This window comes from Schistosoma mansoni, chromosome 1, assembly GCF_000237925.1.
Source record: "Schistosoma mansoni strain Puerto Rico chromosome 1, complete genome".
Lineage (NCBI taxonomy): Eukaryota > Metazoa > Platyhelminthes > Trematoda > Strigeidida > Schistosomatidae > Schistosoma > Schistosoma mansoni.
In genome coordinates, this window is record NC_031495.1 from 63158853 (window position 1) to 63180900 (window position 22048).

Here is a 22048-nt window from a genome sequence, read left to right on the forward strand (position 1 = left end):
TAAATCTCCACAAAACCCCTTCTGATAATTGATATAATCATATGCTCACTAGTGACTTCGAGAAGTACATCCAGGAGCTCTAGTGAGAAGCAGTGACCAGTGGAGTTCAAACCACATCTGTCGTGAGATAAGAACTCACTGAAAACAATTGGTGAATGGTTGCTCAACTTCGTGGATCAGTTGAAGTTAGACATTAACACCGTTGGATGCCAGCTCAGTGGTCTATCGGTTAGGTGCTCTGGCGCGAGACTGGTAGGTCTTGGGTTCGAATCTCGCGAGTGTGGGATCGTGGATGCGCACTGCTGAGGAGTCCCACAATATGACGAAACAGGCGTCCAGTATTTCCAGGTTTTCTATGGTGGTCTTGCTTGAACTGACTCACGCTTTCAACTATGAAAATATTTATGATTAAGAAGGATATGTATAGGCATTGAAATTGTCTAAATCCCTAAGAATTTCAGAGAGATTTTGTGTAATGAAGATTGTTTTATCCCTATGAGATCAAGGAATATTAACTGTTGAGATATATTTTTACCCCAATACGATACATATACTTTTATTGTATAATGCATTGTATAGTGTATATTCATTCTCCTCTTATTAAAAGCTTTGTTTCGACCTATAGACTACTATTATACGATTTACCATTCTTGAGTTATGCTCAGTCTCTTAAATACAGTCTCCCATATTCACAGCCACATTTGGCTAAATCTTGTACAAATGTTGATTTTTATTTTATGGTGTGATATGGTCTGTTTGGTTTCTATATAAACCCATTTTTGTTTGAAATATAAGATTCATATCCCAGAAGCTAAGATTGGTGTTCTGGACTCAACAGGCAGGGTTAGGCAGAAAGAAAGACTGATAAATACTCTATCCTGTTCGTACGGGGTTTATGAGTCATTGATCCGGTCAATAAATCACTGTTCTCTAATTAGCGGTATCATTAAGTTATTAAGTTATTAATAGGGCATAGGGTCACAAGTGATAACAAAGATAAAAATGAATCCATTGTAATATTATAAATAAAGAGTATTATAAGAGCGGTAAGATTAAAGGAAAGCTTTTATGACTTCAATTCACGTATTTATTAGGTATGATGAGAATGATAGATTTTTCATTAATCTATACTTCACATCAATGGGAAGATTCAAACAAACAATACCAAGGGAATTTGAAGTTCACCCCATTGCACAAGCAAGTGGCTATCAGGACTCAGTGGCCGAGTGGATAACGCGAAGGCGTTTGAAGTGAAAGCTACTGGGTTCGAGTCCCAGAGTGAACATCAACTCTGAGATGCAGGTACATCCAGCTGATGAGTCCCAAATAGGACGAAACGCACATCCTGGATTCCACTGCTAGCCACTATTCATCTTTGCTTATAATGGTTATGAAATAAGGCTATATCAAGGCAATACGCACAGTATGCATATATGACCAATAAGAGACTGACCAGTTTCAATCCTAAACATCAACAGGGAAGATTCAAACAAACAATACTAAATGAATTTATTCTATACTTTAGTTTATATCTGTGGATAGTCTTGAATTACTTGAAATATACTAAGATTATTTGCCACTGTTTCCTAATATTCACTGATCCAGAAGAACTCAATATTTTCTTTACGAATACTCCTGTTACCCCCAATGGAGCATAGGCCACCGACCAGCATACTCCAACTCACTCTGTCCTGGGCCTTTCTCTCTAATTCTATTCAATTGTTGTTCATTCTTCTCATATCTGTCCCCATTTTTTGATGTAATGTGTTCTTTGGTCTTCTTATTCTTCTTTAGCCTTGAGGATTCCAAGTAAGGGCTTGTTTTGTGACGCAGTTGGGTGCTTTTCTCCGTGTGTATCCTATCCATTCCTCCTAGAGCCCCTCTGTCGCTACTGCAAGTCTCAAGCCCGGATAAAGTAGGAGGGTTGGGCATGAGGTTAGCGACCTCATCCCGTAGAAAACTAACTCGCCAAAAAACGCTAACCCGAAAAAAAGTAATTCCAGTTAACATCAGATTTTGATAAACACCTTCAAAGCATATTTTAAAAAATCTCAATAAAAATATTCTTTTGTCAACTAAAGGCGGGTGTAATCGGTATCAGTTTACTTTGTATTAATCTGTTGTATTGAAATAGCCTGTCAAAGTAAATATGTAGGATACTATTGTTTGATCATAGACATTTTCGAAGAAATCCTCATGTATCGTGGAATAACTAGGTGAGCATTATTGAGGATAAATGTAGACTAATAAGAAAGAAGATGATAAATTGAATGATAAAGTTTCTGGATTATCCTTAACTGTAGTAACTAGAATGTGAGTTACGTATGTTCAGCCACTTCCTTTCATGACATATGATGCACGCTGAGAGAGAAGTAATTTGAAATGGAGCTAGACTCAATCAAACTAAAACGTTACATTCATAACTGTTGAGATAAGATTGATTGATGGAGACAGACTATATGTTCAGAATCGTCATGATTAATCATAACCAGTGTTTGGAGAAAACAAGTAACTTGACTCAGAAACTGTTTCAATAACTCAGATATATTCATTTGTCAGTTACTCTTAGATCTTGGGTTTAAATATCTCTTCATCTATATCTTCTTTTCGAACCAAGATCACATTATAAATGACATTACAATGATGTAGATCTTTTATTCTGTTAATCTTGTAAATTTCACCTTTCCGTTCTCATGTGGTATGGCTGTAGTGAACGAGATTATAAGTGAGGACAATCGAATGTCAACCAATTGTCTCAGACTTCATTGTTCTTTCGTTTCCACATCAATCATTTTTTGTTATCATTCTCTTTCCTTCGATCTTGTTAAGCATCTGCCTCCAGATACTTCAACTTCGATTGATGATACATATTACTTATATCTGTCGACGTCAGTAGCATACACCACCTAGCTGCTTAATAATGAATAAGAAACTTCTATTCACTTGTAAAATGTATTTGTAACTGCTTGAAAGGAAATCACTTAATTACTCACTTACTCACTTACCCCTGCTACTCCTTATGAAGGAACATAGGCCGACCACCAGCATTCTCCATCTAACTGTCATGGACAATCCTTGACAGTTATTTCCAGTTGCCATTCATTCTTTTCATTGCTGCTTCCGATTCTCCACACATTGTGTTCTTTGATATTCCACTTTTTCGTTTCCATTCAGGATTCCAAGTTAGCACCCTGCCTCGTGATGCAGTTTGATGATTTCCTCAAAGTATCTCCCACCCAATTCCAACATCGTTTCGTAATTTCTTCTTTAGTAGGAAGATCCTGTATCCCACACTACGCTGTTGCTGATGATGATATCCAACTGTTTGAAAGCAAATCACTTATATATCAGACATTTCATTGTACTCATTCAAGGTACTAATGGGAAATAGGATTACTTAACTATGAATGATTTGACTAGTGCTAATTATAATTTCGTTGAATCAAAATACAATATAATCAACCAACAGATATTAGATTGATGTTATGAATGGACCAATGTTGGGCCACTATTGGGAACCTGCAAACAAGCGACGACCGTTTCGTCATAGCATATGACTCCTCAACAGTGTTCATTTACGATTTCGTACGCCGTACTAGAACCCAGTATCTTCGACCACTCGCGTGAACGCTTAACCTCTAAACCATTGAACCTGGATCCAATAGTGTTAATGTTTAACTTCAACCAACTTCAATCATGGTTTAATATTGGTCCATTCATAACATCAATCTAAACTCGACAATCTCCACAATCTTAGACAAAAACAATTCAATCGACTTTAAGTATTTCATAGTTCAGAGATATATTATCTTTCCTCTAAAATGGAAAAATGAAAGTTCCCATATGACAGTCAGTTCATTTTTTTCATTGCTCACTTCAAATTAAATTTTATGTTTCCTAGTTTTTATTACGAAATGATCTTGAATAGACAACTAGAGTAAAATAGTAATCACTGGCTGGCTGCTTCGTCTTTGTGTTGGGTTCCTCAAGAGTACCCATCCACGACCTTATCTGGTATTGAAACCAAGACCTTCCAAATTTCGTGGCGAGTGATTAACCTTTAGAACATTTAACCAACATCCAATGGTCTACGTGTCTAACATTCATATTATCATAATGAAAAATTAACTGAAAAAGATGGTAGAGAGGATTTAAAGCACAAGTAGATGATGTTGATAGAGTTTCGTTCTTTGAACTGAATAATTTAGTCTTAATATATGATATTTGTTGTGTGAATCTGTTGACGAAGAAATTCATGGAGAGAGTAAAGTTGTTTCCAAGTGGGTACCTGCATTTTGGCGGAATTCTTTCATGACTAAATCATTCGGTCCAAAAAACAAAACCCCATCAAAACTTACATTAGTGACGGATTCCTCTTTAATACCAATTCAGTCATTATCAGTGTAGGATCTGATTGACGTATGATTGATCTAAGCCGATAATGTTCGAACAAACTTTAAAGTTTCTTGGAACCTCATGACCATCAAGTTAGAATGTAATGATTTTCTGTATCCCATTGTAGACTGCCCATTATATTTTACTGGATAATCACTCAGTGACATCATAAACAAAGACTGATTTAAATTTACTTAGTATTGTTTGTTTGAATCTTCCGATTGATGTTTAGGACTGCAATTGGTCAGTCTCTAATTGGCATATGTGCATACTGTGCGTATTGCCTCGATATAGCATAAATTCACAAGCACGGTAAGCAAAGATGGATAGTGGCTAACAGTCGAATCCATAACGCGCGTTTCGTGGCTGAGTGAATAACACGATGGCGTTTGAAGTAAGTGGTACTGGGTTTGAGTCCCAGAGTGAACATCAACTCTGAGATGCAGGTACATTCAGCTGACGAGTTCCAAATAGGACAAAACGCGCGTCAAACTGCTAGCCACTATCCATCTTCTCTTACGAAGACTGATTTACTTCTAACTTGATTGAACTTGTTATTTACAACTAGTCATTAGAACTTTGGAAGTTCTCATCTTGAACTTAAAATAACATAGGTGAATATTAATCTCCGGTCTATTCAATGATACTCAAAATAATATCAATCCATAATATGAGACTAGTTTCAATTCATATTCTTGGATAATAGCTAGCAGTGAAATCAAAGGGAATGAATTCCGTTCTAATTAACACTCATTAACTTATAACTACATGAAATATTCAAACATATCCATTAATTGGGGTTGTTTGTGGAGATTTTTAGTAATTTTTATATATAGTTGAAATCATGAGTCAATTGAAGCTAGACCACCATGGTAAACCTGGAAGTACTGGACGGCCATTTCATCCTATTGTGGGACTCCTCACCAATGCGCATCCACGACATCGCCTCACGAGATTTGAACCCAGGACCATACATTAATTTAAAGAAATCATAGACAAAGAGACACACATCAAATTCAGTTCTAAATATATCACTAGTGGAGAATAGTGTATAGCAATTCGTTTTTGAGAAGTCAAAAATATATTGTTTCAACGAATTATTTTCCATTACAAATTGTGTATAGACCATAGTGTAGTTGATTATTTTGTGAAATTAGAATAAAATGCAACCGGCAATGAATGCTCAATGGTTCAAAATTATACTCTTCCTTACATTTCTTTTGGCATTTCTAACTCTCAGAAAGGGGGCTTTGTGGAGATTTTAGTAACTTTGTCTAGTTGAAATCATGAGTCAATTGAAGCTAGACCACCATGGAAAACCTGAAAGCACTGGAAGGCCATTTTGTCTTATTGTGGAACTCCTCAACAGTGAGCATCCACGATCCCACCTCGCGAGAATCGGACCCACAACCTATCAGTCTCGCGCGCGAGTTATCCATCATTCATTCATTTTTTCTGCATTCTATTTATCTATCTATCCACACATCTATCCATCTATCTATCATATTGACATATTTATTTAGTTAACAATTCAAACAAATGGTCACAATTTCTACATATGATTTATCCCATAAAATTACATTATAAAACTCTCTACATCCTATTCCCCATTTCCTTTTTTCTGTCTCATATACAAACACACACACACACACATGCACATACACATTCATGTATCCATGATAATGAACATAACAACACATACATTAGACTCTGTATATATTACTTCATTTACGGATACCGTATGGTATAATTCTATGTTTGGTATCTATATATTGATATTGCTGGGTTTTTTTTGATTTTCGAAAAAAAAGGTTCATTTTTATCCATATGGAATTACATTAGTTATATATATATTTGATACAATTAAGTGATCTCCTTTTTTTTTGTCTTTTTTTTGTTTTACTTTCAAAGTGAAATATTCCCTCATTGATTTATTTATAATTTACATGATGAACTAATAGTAGTTGGGAAAAATGGGGGTATAGGGGGGAATGATTGGAAGCTGATGTAATAATGTAATCTGTATATGTACAATGTTCAATAGATGGGTTGTATCCATGAGTTTCGGTCATTTTTCCTATTTATTTCATTCATTAAGTATTATATATATATATTAAAGTATACATTACATTAGAGATTTGATGTTCAAACCCAAGTTTTATTACCATTCGTATGTTGTTGTTGTTGCTTATGTAAGGGTTATACTTCATTGAAATGTTAATAATAAACAATGCCAAATAATTTTTGCATATATCAATGGAAATGTTTAATGAAAATTACATTCTGTATTATAGATCTATGAAATGAATTGGAAAAAAGAAAGTTAGATAAGAAGTATTTAGTGAATATTGTCAATAGTTTGAATCAATAATTGATGACATTGTAAGTAAAGATGGATAGTGGCTAACAGTTAAATCCAGTTTGACGCGCGTTTCATCCTATTTGGAACTCGTCAGCTGGATGTACCTGCATCACAGGACTCAGTAGCTAAGTGGATAACGAGATGACGTTTGAAGCGAAAGATACTGGGTTCGAATCCCAGAGTGAACATCAATTCTGAAATGCAGGTACATCCAGCTGACGAGTTCCGAATAGGATGAAACGCGCGTCAAACTGGATTCTATTGCTATCCACTATCCATCTTTGCTTACAATGTTTGTGAATGTAGACTATATCGAGGCTATATGCACAGTATGCACATATGCCAATAAGAGACTGACCAATTGCAGTCCTAAACATCAATGGGAAGATTCAAACAAACAATACTAAGTCAATAATTGATGGTTTATCCTTAAATTGTAAAAATTGATTTAAAAATTCTACCGGTTGTTGAATGAAAAGTCCATCTAAGCTAGATGACTATTGAAAATCTGAAGGAAGCACTGAACGACTATTTTGTCATAGTCTGGGACATATCAACAGTGCAAATCAACGATTCCGTACTCGGGACTTGAACCAAGAAGCTTCGGTTTCGCGCACAAATGCTTAACATCTAAACCATTGAGCTGGCATCGAACGTCGCCTACAACTAACTTCAATCAATCTATGATATTATGCAATCCTTCTTTCTTTGAATGGTCTCAAAACTGACACGGATCGGAATACACTAGTCAGAGCTTCTCTTTAGAACTCTCGGGGTTCTATCTTGTAGCTAGTTACTAGTGAAAACATGATTGTTATTAGTATGGAGATTTGTGTAAATTTCATAGTTTAAATCACGAGTAGTCCCATACTAGGACGAAATGGCCGTGCAGTCCTTCCAACTTTATAATAGTTCTCTAGCATAGATCGAATAGTGATTTCAACTGTGAAAATACTTTAATCTCCACAAATCTCCTTATTGAGAATTAGAAATGAGTTTGATTGAAACTCGTTTGATAAGTGAACTCCTTGAAGAAATAGCTAGCCAATGACCATAATTAAATATTGGCTAAATTTAGGACATATTCTTATAGTCTTCACTTCAATTCAGTTGACAATTTATTTTTGTTAACGACTATCCAACAGTCTACAGGGAAGTTAGTTGATTAAAGATGCACAATAAAATTTCATGATAAAGCCTAAGTATTATTTCATATATATATATATATATATATATATATATATATATTTACTTACCTACGCCTGTTACCCCTCGTGGAGGATCAGAGGCCGCCCACCAGCATTCTCCATCCAACCCTGTCCTAAACAATCCTTTCTAGTTCTTTCCAGTTGCTATTCATCCTTTGGATATCTGCTTCTATTTCCCGACGTAATGTGTTCTTTGGCCTTCCACTTTTCCGCTTCCATTCAGGATTTCAAGTTGGCGCTTGCTTCGTGATGTAGTTCAGTGATTTCCTAAATTTACATCCTATCCAATGCAAGGGCCTTTTCCTACTTTTCTCTTCAGATGGAAGCTGGTTTATTATCTCCCATAAAACGCTGTTGTTGATAGTGTCCGTCCAGTGAACGTTGAGTATTTTGCGCAGACGACTATTTATAAATATTTGTACTTTCTTGACTATGGTTGTTGTAATTCTCCACGTTTCAGCTTCGTACAGTAGGACTATCTTGACGTTCGTATTGAAGGTTTATATATCCCTACCATAAACGAATTCGTATATACTCATTTATGTAATTATATGTGTAAGAAGGCTAATTATTTAGGAATAAAGATGAATTACCATTATTTAAAATAACCATAGTTATATGTCAAATAGCCTAATTTAAAGTTTAGCTCGTTTGATCCTGTACAATACTGTGTATACGTTAAGGTACAATAATTACTGAAAAAACTTATACTTAAATTCACTTAGTATTGTTTGTTTGAATCTTCCCATTGATGCTTAGGACTGCAACTGGTTAGTCTCTTATTGGCATATGTGCATACTGTGCGTATTGTCTCGATCTTGCCTTAATTCACAAATGGAATCCAGGACGCGAGTTTCGTCCTATTTGGGACTCGTCATCTGGATGTACTCTGGGACTCGAACCCAGTATTTTTCGCTTCAAACGTCATCGTGCTATTCACTGAGCTATTGAGTTCTGATAGCTAATTGCTTGTGAAATGAGGCGAAGTTTGAATTCACTTAGTATTGTTTGCTTGTATCTTCTCATTGATGTTTTAAGACTGTAATTGATCAGTCTTTTATTGACATATGTGCATATTACCTTAAGTCACAAGCATTATAAACAAAGATAGATAGTGGCCGGCAGTGGAATCCAGGATGCGTGTTTCGTCCCATTAAGGACTCGTCAGGTAGATTGATCTACATCCCAGAGTTTAAATTTATACATATTTTGTTTTGTCAATCTTCTTTCTCTTTATATATTGACTTATTATTTCTTTTAATTTATTCTTTATTTTACAGAAAGATTGTCCTTCAGGTTTATTGAATCGTTCAACATTTCTTAGTATGTATACACAATTTTTTCCAGATGGTAAAGCAAGATTATTCTATGAACATTTATTTCGTACATTTGATCAAGATGCTAGTGGAAGTATTGATTTTAATGAATTTTTAACAGTAAGTTATTATTCACTTATCGGATGCCGGTTTATTGGTCTAGAGGTTAAGAGTTCGCACGCGTGACCAATAGGTCCTGGGTTCGAATCTCGTGAGGCGGGATCGTGGATGCGCACTGCTGAGAAGTCTTACAGTAGAACGAAACGGACGTCAAGTGTTTTCAGGTTTTCCACGATAGTTTCAGTCAGTCAGTCAGTCAGCAGCAACGTAGAACTTCGTACGTACGTACATCAGTTCGAGTTGCCATACCATATTAACACAGAGATGCAGTTGTTGATTCAAATCCCATAGTGGTAGAAGTAGTAAGAGTATAAGCAGTGATCCGAAAGATTAGGGTTTGAAGATGTCATTGAAGGAGTATAATACAGTGAAATAAATTTGAAAAGAGAAAAAGGATAGGGACATGAAGAATTCAGAAGATTAGAATTTGGTAGAACACAAAGAGTGGATGCACCTTTGCCATTGCAAACGATTTTGAGCCATGTCATTCAAGGTGTCTAACTATCGATTGCTATCATCTCGCGAATCCCAACCAGGTAGTCTATATCTACCAACACGGCTCAGTCCAATTGTCAGTGACTTCATGGATTTGTGCCACGTTTTGGTCTGGCCGCCCCTAGCTTTCTTCCAACCTACTCCTACACAATAAAACATTGCACGTTGGGGCAGTCGGTGGTTGTGCATACGTAACACGTGTCCCAGGCATCTCAACTGATAAAGTTTAGCTTCAATTTAATCATGATATTAATTTGTTTAAACAACTGTCTTCAAGTTCTTGTTATTGTGATAATCTGTATACTGATTAGGTTAATTCAATTAGTCAGTCAGTCATAAATAATGTAATAAACCAGTAAACATGTATGTACATTGATCGAAAATGTTACAAAATATCAGCAAAGGAAGTATCAGGGATTGAAAAGAAAAGGATTTTGTGGTATATTATATTGATTGAGTCCAACTATTAGTTTCAATAGTCTCTCCGATAATTTATCCACCTCCTCACTGATATTTAAACAACTAGCTTATACTAAAAGTAACAGCAATCGGTGAAAGGTAGGCAGTTTTTTTGTACTTGTGCCAAGATTTCAACGGATATCAACCCATCAAGGGAATTATATAATAACTACTAGAAGGTGATGAATAGTATTATATTGAAATGATTTACAGATGAAGTTGCGAGAATGAACAAAAATAATACAATCTATGAAGGGAGATTAGGAACGTGAAAGAGTGATGGATTAGGAATGTTTGTTTCTTTTTGATTGCAGAATTTAGGCTTAAATTCATATTGTGTCGTAGTTTCTATGCGAGCTATTTAACTCAATGTGGCGGGAAATTTCTGCAATAGAATTCTAATGGAACCACCTAATTGGAATCAGTGGTGGATTCTGTAGTCGCATAAATTTCAGCTCCCCCATACTAATGCGATAGTTCTATGGATTCTTAACAGAACATTAGGTGACATTAGAGTCAAAGTATGTCCAACGCTTGTAAGCACCTGGTTTAAATGTAACTAAATTACCATTAACGATTTGTACCATTTCTAGGTTGATAGGATCTTTACAGTTCCGTCCTAGGACAGTACCGCCGCTTCCTTTGTAGACTTTAATTTGGTCATTAACCTATAAAGGCGTTTTGGATAAATGAAGTATTCAAAAATAAATCCATCAATCAATTTTCAATTCTCTGTTGATATTCAAGTAGTATAATACTCATAGATCTTGCCAGAACCGACATCCTTTTTGAGATTAATCTAACCGTTTACAACCACAACAAATTAAGCGACGAATACAAATCGATTTAACCCAAAAGAAATAATACATAATTCACTCTTCCACGGATCAAATGACAACCAGATAAGACAATTGAAAGCTAAGAAAAAAAGACATACGTTTCTTAGAGATTTCGAAATTTATTATCTTTAAGATATTTACTTTATGAGCAAAGATAGATAGTGGCTAGCAGTGGAATCCAGTTTGACGCGCGTTTCGTCCTATTTGGGACTCGTCAGCTGGACTCACCTGCATCTCAGAATTGATGTTCACTCTGGGATTCGAACCCATTACCTTTTGCTTCAAACGCCATCGCGTTATCCACTTAGCTACTGACCTCACTAGAACAAACAGATATTTACTTTGCTCTAGAAGGTAAAATTTTGAACTTCCTACTGTTGATTTCAGAGTACTTGTTTAAATTGAACCTCATAAATCACCTATGAACTTTTCGACTATTTGTATAGTTTCAGTTTATAAAGTGATTAGGAAACAAATTCCTTCTTCAGTGGTGTTATTATCTAGAGCCTTGATTCTTGCTATGCTGCGTACTACTAGACTACTTGAACGATCTAACCTGTAACGTCGCAAGAGAGAAGATAGAAGACTAGTAGGCAGGAATTTTATTCCCCAAACAGTCTCAAATATGGTACAAAAATCTCATGTATTTATAGTTTTCTGGCTGAAAGTAAATCATCATTTTGGACAGTCAATAGGCGCATAGTGCGTCCTTCTTATTCGTCCTATAGGGAAGCTACACGTCAACATCCTAGAATATTCCCCTAGTGGTGATTGGATGGAATGTCTTCGGCTCTTTCTGGGCTTCTTGAGGCTTCCTTGATTTTGCCAACGAGCCATCCTTACAAGTTGAAATCCTAGTTGTCAAATATTTATATATTACAAATTTCCTACCAAATATAAATGAAGTTGTATTGATTTGAAGTGTTGACATTTAACTAGACAAATAAAAACCAAACACATACAAACATGATAACATGTTCACAGATTGTTGGGCGCCATCATATTCAGTACTTCAATACATTTGTACAGTGACAGAAAACAGAAAATTCAATAAGTGTAGCGTTTAATGATATAGATATCTAGAGATATAAAGGATTGATCTACATAGTCACGAAATTTCAGTACATTTAAAGTAGACTTAAGCCAGTAAAAACAGATCATTACAACTAACACGTAACATTCCAAAAAAATAACAATGAATTGTCCCATACTTCAGTTTTTATGAAATGTATTTTCATAGTTGAAAGCGTGAGTCAATTGAAGCTAGACCACCAGGGAAAACCTGGAAGCACTGTTTGACGGCCGTTTCGTTCTATTGTGGGACTCCTCAGCAGTATGCATCCACGACCTTGCCTCGCGAGATTCGAACCCAGAACCTATCAGTCTCGCGCCAGAGCAATTAACCGATAGAGCACTGAGCAGGCATTCGATGTTGCTTATGTCCAGTGCTTCCACGCTTTCAACAATGAAAATACTAAATCTTCACAAAACCCCTTCTGATAATGAAATGGATTTGTTGGATGTATTCACTATTCAGTAAATAGTTTGTTTGTAACATTAAAAAACAAAAACTAATATAATACACCATGGTGACTATTGACAGTTTCAACAGTCACATTGCTTTACCTTCAAGACTTGTGTTAACAAAAGAAATGAGTTAATGGTTATTTGAAAAAATCACTTACGTTTTTGTCATTATATATATTAATTAATGGTGGAGAAGATTTGTAGCTCAGGTGGATGATTTTGATGGAGTTTCGTTCTCTGAGCTGCATGGTTTGGTTGTGGAGCTTTCATCATCCTTCTGAACGACATCATCAGCACAAACTTCGGATAGAAGAACAAAACTCTATCAAAATATTACTTAATTTCTGGTTAGTAACAAAGTAGTTTTTACGTGGCTTGTAACATAAATAATTAGTTTTCAGTAAATACAGCGACAATTAGCTTTCTTTTTATACCAGTTAAACATCATAAACGCAACATTAATTATAGTAATAAATAAAGATAACCTCATCAGAATGAGATGTCAGTCAGTCAACTATAATGTAGGACCAGGCACACATATACATCAGTCCAAGTTACCATACCTCATTAGCACAACAAGATGAACACCCAATTCATAGAAGTAGTTAATATAATGGTGGTAATATATAAATGAAAGATTACATATGGGGATGTAGTACAAGAAGAAAGGAAGATATGAGGCGATCCTAATCTCATAGTTTAAGGGAAGATAGAAAGTGTATGTGAAACCTTCCATATGATAGAGAACATGCTTTTCTTTACATCAGAGTAGTTACAGCATTTATAATTAGTTATAGTTCACAGTTGATTTAAGAGAACCATAATTTTTATATTATTCGCCTTATTCATAATGTGTATATGTGTGTGAAAAGCGAACAAACAATTATTCAGGATGGAGAGGGGATAATAGGTGAACAGTGCTAGACAGTCCCATACTTGATCAAAACATATATACTGTATCCAGTTGATTTCATTAGTATCTTAATACATATTAATCTCTAACAAATACCATCTAGGGCGAGACTAAAATTTATGGACGAATCAATCAGGTCTCGAATTTTGGCGCGAAATTCATTCATCCATTTGGTTAAATGGAGTTTAAGCAGCAAAATTGATATCAGTTTGTCATGAAAACTCCAAACATAATTCCATCGACTGTAAATCTAATTCCTCACACTACTTCAAAAACCTTCATTTAGTCCTAGTTAGTAGGATATTTCCAAGATCATTTTACTGTTGCTCAAAGGTCATTCATAAATTATAGTTTCATCCCATCTACAAATTTAACTAATCTCTGCGAAATTTACTTATTTACGCCTGTTACTCCCAATGGAGCATAGGCCGCTGACCAACATTCTCCAACACACTCTATCCTGGGCCTTCTTTTCTAGTTCTATCCAGTTTTTGTTCATTCTTCTCATGTCTGTTTCCACTTCTCGGCATAATGTGTTCTCTAGTTTTCCTCTTTTCCTTTGACCTTCAGTATTCCATGTGAGGTCTTGTCTTGTGACTCAATTGGGTGATTTCCTCAAAGTGTATCACAGAATCTCTGCGAAATCACATCATTAAAACAAGAATCATTTGTTGATTGAATATCTATTAAGAGTTGATTATTACATTTTAGTATAAGAGAGATTAATGGATATAAAGATAAACATCTATATGTTCATTATATATTATTTAATTGTGTTATCAATACTATAAATCATCTCGTTTGTTTTGTGTTTTTTTCTATTCAATATATAGGCTATTAGTATTACTCAATCAGGTAGTCCAGAAGAAAAACTTGAATTAGCTTTTCAATTATATGATATTGATAGAAATGGAACAATTGAAGAATATGAAATGACACAAATTATTAAAGTAAGCTATTAATACTACTTATTTATTTAAATATTATATAGACATTATATAGATAAATGCCCCCAAATGCCCTATTTATGGCCGAGAGTGGGGGGAGTCCACTCTCCTTCTCCAAATTGCTCTCACATGGCCACGCGTATATAGCCTCTACCAGGGAAGTCCTACTCATTGCCTTCTTGCGGTATTACTGTTGTTTACGAAATTGAGTAGATGAAAAGCGAATGTACGGTGCTTTAAACGGGTTAGTGGACACGGAATGTTCACCTAGGGGAGTTGGAAAAGCCTGATTCCAAATCAATGGTGCACATGGGCTCCAGTATCCTGAGGGAATAAATGGCGTATGAATCAATCGTTTGTCACCGGCTATCATGGGACTGCATCTCCTCACCATGCTCCACTGCCTTGTGGACTAGACCTTTAGGTCAAAGACTCCAGGTATGGCTCCCTAAGGAAACCACCTGCTTCAATTTGGGCACCCAGGCAGTATCACATCCCTCACACAAATCAAATGAGATTTGTGAGGAGCATATTTATCTGGTGCTTCCTTGTACCAATATTTATGTATTTAAACAAACAATATAGATAATACGGTTAATAGGGTGGTTTAATCAAAATTTAAGAGATTCGATGAATAAAAATCTTTTTTTTTAAATGTTCAATGACATTTCTTATGACTACTGATAATTTGACAATGTTAGTAGTATTAAATAAACAAATGTCAATAAAATCTAGTTTGTTTTGTTTTTCATTTATTGTAAAATACGAATTTCTAACAATAATAATAATAATATAAGCAAAGATGGCTAACAGTGGAATCCAGGATGCGCATTTCATTCTATTTGGGAATCATCAGCTGGATGTACCTCTCTCTTCCTCCTAGTGATCGACGTCAACATCTGGAAGGAAGCATGGGGTTCAGTGGGCAGCTAGGATGCAGCTGGATGATCTAAACTTCACAAATGATTTGGCTCTTCTATCACACATGCAACAACAAATACAGGAGAAGACGACCAGTGTAGCACTAGCCTCAGCAGAAGTAGGTCTCAACATACACAAAGAGAAAAGCAAGACTCTCCGATACAATACAACAGGCACCATTCGAACTACACTTGACAGAGAAGCTTTGGAGGGTGTGGAAACCTTTACATATTTGAGCAGAATCATTGATGAGCACTGTGGATCTGATATAGATATGAAGGCGCGATTCGGAAAAGCGAGAGAAGCAAATTTACAACTGAAGAATATCTCGAACTCAAAACAATTATCAACCAACACCAAGATCAGAATTTTCAATACAAATGTCAAGACAGTTCTACTGTATGGAGCGGAGACGTGGAGAACTACGAAAGTCATCATCAAGAAGATACAAGTGTTTATTGACAGTTGTCTAAGCAAAATAATTCGAGTCCGTTGGCCAGTCACTATCAGCAACGACCTACTGTGGGAGAGGACAAACTAGATTCCATCCAGCGGAGCAAGAAATCAGGAAGAAGCGTTGGAAGTGGATAGGACACACATTGACGAAATCATCTAACTGCGTCACAAGACAAGCCCTCAAAGAAAAAGAGGAAGACCAAAGAACACTTTACGTCGAGAAATGGAGACATATATGGGAAAAGTGAACAATAATTGGATAGAACTAGAAAGGAAGTCCCAGGATAGAGTAGGTTGGATAAGGCTGCTCTGTCTGGGACTCAAGCCCATTACCTGTCGCCTAGAACTCCATCGCGTTATCTACTCAGCTACTGAGTCCTGATAGCCACTTGCTTGTGCAATGAGGTGAAATTTAAATTCAATTGTTATTATTTGGTTGAATCTTCTTATTGACATTTAGGACTACATTTGATCAGTATCTTATTGGCATTTGTTCATCCTATTCGGATGGCATCGGTATTGCCTTAAGTCACAAACATTATAAGCAGAGATGGATGTTGGCTAGCAATGGAATCCAGGATGCAGGTATATCCAGCTGACGAGTCCCAAATAGGACGAAACACCCATTCTGAATTCCACTGATAGCCACTATCCATCTTTGCTTATAATGCTTGTGAATTAAGGCTATATCGAGGCAATACGCACAGTATACACATATGCCAATAAGAGACTTATGAATTGTAGTCCTAAACATCACAGTGAAGATTCAAGTAGAACAATACCAAGTGAATAATAATAATAATGTTTCAACTCCATAACTGGAGGTTAACAAACAAACTGATAGGAAAACAGATAACTGTTAAAGATAATGACTCTTTAAGGCGCTGTTGATTTCCACAAGTTTCTGAGTTATTAGTAAATAAGGATTCAAACAAGGCTCCCAAGGTTTAAATAAATTTAATCAAATGGGTAGTTTATGTTATTTTCATAAGTAAAATACAATTATTCTTATTAATGGCTTTATTCAATATTATAATTTTGGTACAGTATAGAATTCTCAGAACAAAGTATTTCAACAAGTTTTCGTTTCTTACTTCTTCGTCGATCCTGACGACAAATATTGAGTGGTCGCCAGTCAAAACTTATCAGTTCAGGAATTGACATCCGAATAATGTTTATTCTTTACGATACACAATACTAGTAACCACGATTTCTTTGAGTGGGCTCTTCTATAACTTGTACAGTGAAACGTCATAAATCTTTCATAAACACACCTGAATAAGTTATGAGACTAATAGGTATAATGATATGTTAAAACAAACAAGGAAACAGGTAACTTGTTGAAATATCTTAATGGAAGGAACAGATAGTCAAGATAGTTTTATCATATATCATTCATATATCTACCCAGATAAAACTGACCTAATTCTTAATAATAAGATAATCGCGCGTGAAACTGATAGGTCCTAGGTTCGAATCTCACAAGACATAATCGTAGACGCGCGATGCTGAGGAGTCTTATAAAAAGGACGAAACGGCCGTCCAGTGCTTCCAGGTTTTCCAATGTGGTCTACCTTCAATTGATTCATGATCTGAACTATCAAAACAACTATAATATCCACAAAACCTCTTCTGATATATGTATACATAAATTTGATATCCCAAAGAATGGCAAATAGAATTTCTGACGTTTTATGATCTAGGGTAAATGATTTTTTTTTAGAATAAATAAACAAATAACCGAAATTGTTTACCATAAGTACAAATAGTATAATTGAGGGAAGAAGAACCCAAGTCAAACTTGATCTGATTACGTCAATCTTATGTTACCTTTAACCAAATTGATCCATCACTGTGCATAGTTGTGTGCATATGATCAAGTGCAAGAAAAAACACTGTGTAGTTTTGTAATATGAAAGGAATCAAGTTGAAATTTGATTATGTCAGTATTTTTTTTGTTTAATAGAGGGAGAAATAAACAAAATTAAGTTTATAAGCAAAGATGGATGCAGGCACATCCAGCTGACGAGTCAAAATAGGACGAAACGCGCATCAAACTGGATTCCACTGATAGCCACTATCCATCTTTGTTTATAATGCTTGTGAATTTAGGCTATATCGAGGCAATACACACAGTATGTACATATGGCCAATAGGAGACTGATCGGTTGCAGTCCTAAACATCAATGGGAAGATACAAACAAACAATACCAGGTGAATTTAAAATTAAGTTCAGCTATTTGAATAAACAGATCAAGTGGGGTGGATAATGAGGCATAGGATAAATAATCAAATCTTACCTTAGTAATAATACTTAATAATCTTGTTTTATCCCGAAGCGGTTTATGAATGGTAACTTTGAGAACTATTTATTGACCAATATGTGTATTTCCCAATGTATAATTGTTAAGTAGCCTAAATATTCATATTCGTGTCCCTCTTATTATAAGCTTCATTTTGATTCATAGATTATTATTATACAATTTACCATTCCTGAATTATACCCAGTCTATTAATTACTATTCCCCCTATTCACAGCCACATTTGGCCAAATCTTGTACAAATGTTATTTTCTATTTTATGGTACGATGTGATCAGTTTGTTTGGTATATAAACCCAGTATGTTTGAGAATAATGATTCATATTACAGAGGCTGTTATTGGTGTTCTGGACTTAACTGACTGGGCTAGGCAAAAAGCAGGACTGATAAGTACTCAAGACTGCTCGTACGGCTTTTGTGTATCATTGCTCTGATCGATAATTCACTCCTCGCTGATTGGCGGGAATCGTCACGTCATATATTAATAGGGCACTCACACGATATAACAAATCTAAGTAGTCCCATACTACTAAGATGAAATAGCCATTCAAAGCTTCTAGGTTTTCAATAGTGGTCTAATACTGAACAGTTCATGATCTGAATAAAAACCTAACAATCTCCACAACCCTATACTGATAATTATCATGTACTCCTTAGTGACTAGCTTCAGGATGTACTCCATGGAGTTCTAGTGAGGAGCTATGACCAGTGGATTTCAAACGTTTCAAGTATGAGGTACTTATTCACCAAAGAATCAGGTTTATTAAAATTTATGAACATAAAAAAAAATACAAAAAACTATTCATTATTGTAAAAGAATGTTCTTACCCTTTTGAAACCTTCATTTCATTTATTGATTCTATGTATATATATAAATTTCCTTTGTAGTGTACATGAAGGGGGAAGTTATGAGTATTATAGAAACTCAACCATATTATCACTGATTCAAGTGATGTGAAAGGCTATGTAACCTACTAATGCATAAATTCAACGCATGGGTTAGTACTAACTTAATGAAAGAAGACAGATAATGTAGGGAAATTTATCCACCAATAAATACTGAATCAAATATTTTATAAAACTGACATATAGGTGCTGTGATGCAAATTTAGTTAATAAACCCAAACAGTTTTTAGGATTTGATCGTCTTAGTTATTATGAACTGCAGTATGCTTAAGTGAATAAGTATACTCCAAACACCTAATCTAAATAGGGGATTGGAAGTGAAAAGAACATCAAAAGAGGCAAAAAACGTAATTTTGTATATATGTAGGTACTCGAATTGGATCAGACATAGAGATATGAACAATAATCTTGGTTAGATGAATAATTCATCTACTCAGGATAGCTAGCTCCACAGTTCCATCCGATGTAAAGTTCAGTTTTGAGGGACCATAAAACTTGGAAAACTGCAGTTTGCTGTACTCAACCCATCAATGTGCTTGATCACTTATTACTGGCCAGCTTTTTTGTAGCGGGTTGATGGAGTTACTAACCCTATGCTCGATCCTCTTGCTTCATCCAAGCTTGGGACCGGCAGTAATCCTAGACGCCCTGAAAGGAGAGACTCATCAAGAGACACTGTCACTACTCAAAAAGTATCCACCTCTGATTTGTCAATTAAATTTTTTAACATTTTCATTTTTCATTTCTCGACAAAAATTCTTTTTCAGGCTATTCACTTAATGGTTGGTGATATTGATGAAGAGAATAATAAAACACCAGCAGAACGTACAAAAACAATTTTCACTAAAATGGATATTAATTCAGATAGTGTATTAACAAAAGAAGAATTTATACAAGGATGTTTAAGTGATGAACATTTATATCGATTACTTGCTCAAAATGATGGTCACAAATAGTAGATTTTAAATATTATACATATATGATTAATGCCAAATACGAAAATTTAAATGACATATACTTACTACTAATATTACTTTTAAGTAATATATATTATTCTACGAAAAAAGTGCTCGCGTTGTTGATTTGAATTGAATGAATTTTCTTGTTAAAGTACATCTTATTGAAAATAATAAATCATAACAAGTATATAAATGTTTTGTTTTAAAACAAAGTCGTCAAACAAGCAAATAAATCATAGAAAATAGCTACTGGGTTAGAATCTCGTGAGGCGGGATCGTGGATGCGCACTGCTGAGGAGTCCCAGAATAAGACGAAACGGCCGTCAAGCAGTGCTTCCAGGTTTTCCATGATGGTCTAGCTTTAATTGAATCGTGATTTCGATTATTGAATCGACAGTTACTGACTTACGACTGAGGATTATATAAAATTTATGACATAATGAATATTCATTCTTATGAGACCTGGTGGATAAGTGATTGATGAAATCATTTTGACCTATATCGGGGCTTCAAATAATGACAATAATGTAACTGTGGTTCTCAGTAGCTTTTTCAACATAATACTTTTTGTAAAAACAATACACCAAACGTTGAAATACTAGTGTTTAGGACACATATATTACTGATATTCATATGAATAGACAAATGGAAGAAGAATATGTATGAAGAGAGAATGGTCTCTGCATTGATTATGGAATACATGAATCACTGTACGAGTTTATATAAGTTTATATAATGGTTGATAAGTAATAAGCAAACACGTACAAACATGTATAAAAACTTGCATGGATAAAAGGGAATCATTATGTACTCGAAAATAAGTGACACACTAGACAGATTGCTTTTCCCTGTTTACAAATAGATGGATATAAAGGTGAACAACAGCAAGGAATTTTGTGCACATGCTAGAACGAGTTCACAGAGCGCACATGATTATCAGAAGCTTGCATCGATTGTGGTATAAGTAAGATGGCTGTCTAAAAATCAAAAACTACTACTCACAGGTTGATTCTATTTTAATCCATGTTTGTTGGAATAGGAGTAGAATGGCAGAACAAATTAAAAAGTGGTATCAGTCCATGAAATTATTATTTGTTAGTCTTAGCCATGTTAGTAGGTTCATATTAACAGGTTATGGTCAGGGCGATCACTGAGGTGATACCTTGGACGAGTCGGTTAAGACTGTTCACAATGGGAAAGATGAACTCATTCTTAGTCTTCTCTTATGCTTTGCGTTTGAAAATGACCTAACACTTTTATTCCCAGAATTCATTTTTTATTCTTGAATCATATTGCCTCGAGCTATCGTTTTGTACTAATGCTGATACTTTTGCCACCTCTGGATCTTTAACATTTGTCTAGATAATTTTATCCCGCTGTCCTAATATATTATGACAATTCGAACTGTTGCATGAATGAGTCAGGTTCCATGTGATTGAATCCGATTCATTAGTAAAATGGCTAAACGATTTCCCGGTATTTCTCGTCTTCATCTTTTTCTTAATGAACATTTCATTGGAACAATATTCTAAGATGAATACTAAGCCGGAAAAAAGTTGAAAACTCTAATTTAGTACATATATGAAAATCTTCTAGAAATCAAGATGTTATCTAAGGACAATATACTTATATGTTATGCTGACAGCCCATTCACCATACATTCAGGTTCCGTTTACGAGGTTCACATTTGCGTACTTGCCTCTTAGCCAAGCTCTATAGGTGAGGACTGGTGCCACTATCTAGTTTCCAGAACTATAGTATTTGAATCTATATTTAAACTTTCCACTTGATGGTTGAACGGGTTAACCGCTGAGCCACTGCTTCATGTTATACTAGTGGATATAAAGCATAACACAACTTAAGATGTATGAAGAACTGAAATTCCCATACTCTCGGTAACAGGAA

The 22048-nt window shown here is 35.2% G+C and overlaps 1 protein-coding gene and 1 non-coding gene across 2 annotated transcripts in view; one reads left to right on the forward strand and one right to left on the reverse strand.

The window, feature by feature from the left end:
* The window catches only part of Smp_151600 (putative neuronal calcium sensor), a gene marked incomplete at its 3' end in the record, with an annotated part of 22051 nt that extends 1911 nt beyond the window's left edge, over positions 1-20140 (forward strand). Inside the window, exons 2-4 of the mRNA XM_018795157.1 lie at positions 9246-9401; positions 14468-14584; positions 19952-20140. Coding sequence (XP_018649497.1) covers positions 9246-9401; positions 14468-14584; positions 19952-20140 — 462 coding nt within the window. The remainder of the gene's footprint in view (positions 1-9245; positions 9402-14467; positions 14585-19951) is intronic.
* Positions 11440-11510, reverse strand: Smp_tRNA_00605_Pseudo_TTG.1.1. Its single transcript has one exon. It is a non-coding gene (tRNA).
* Positions 20141-22048: the final 1908 nt, after the last annotated feature.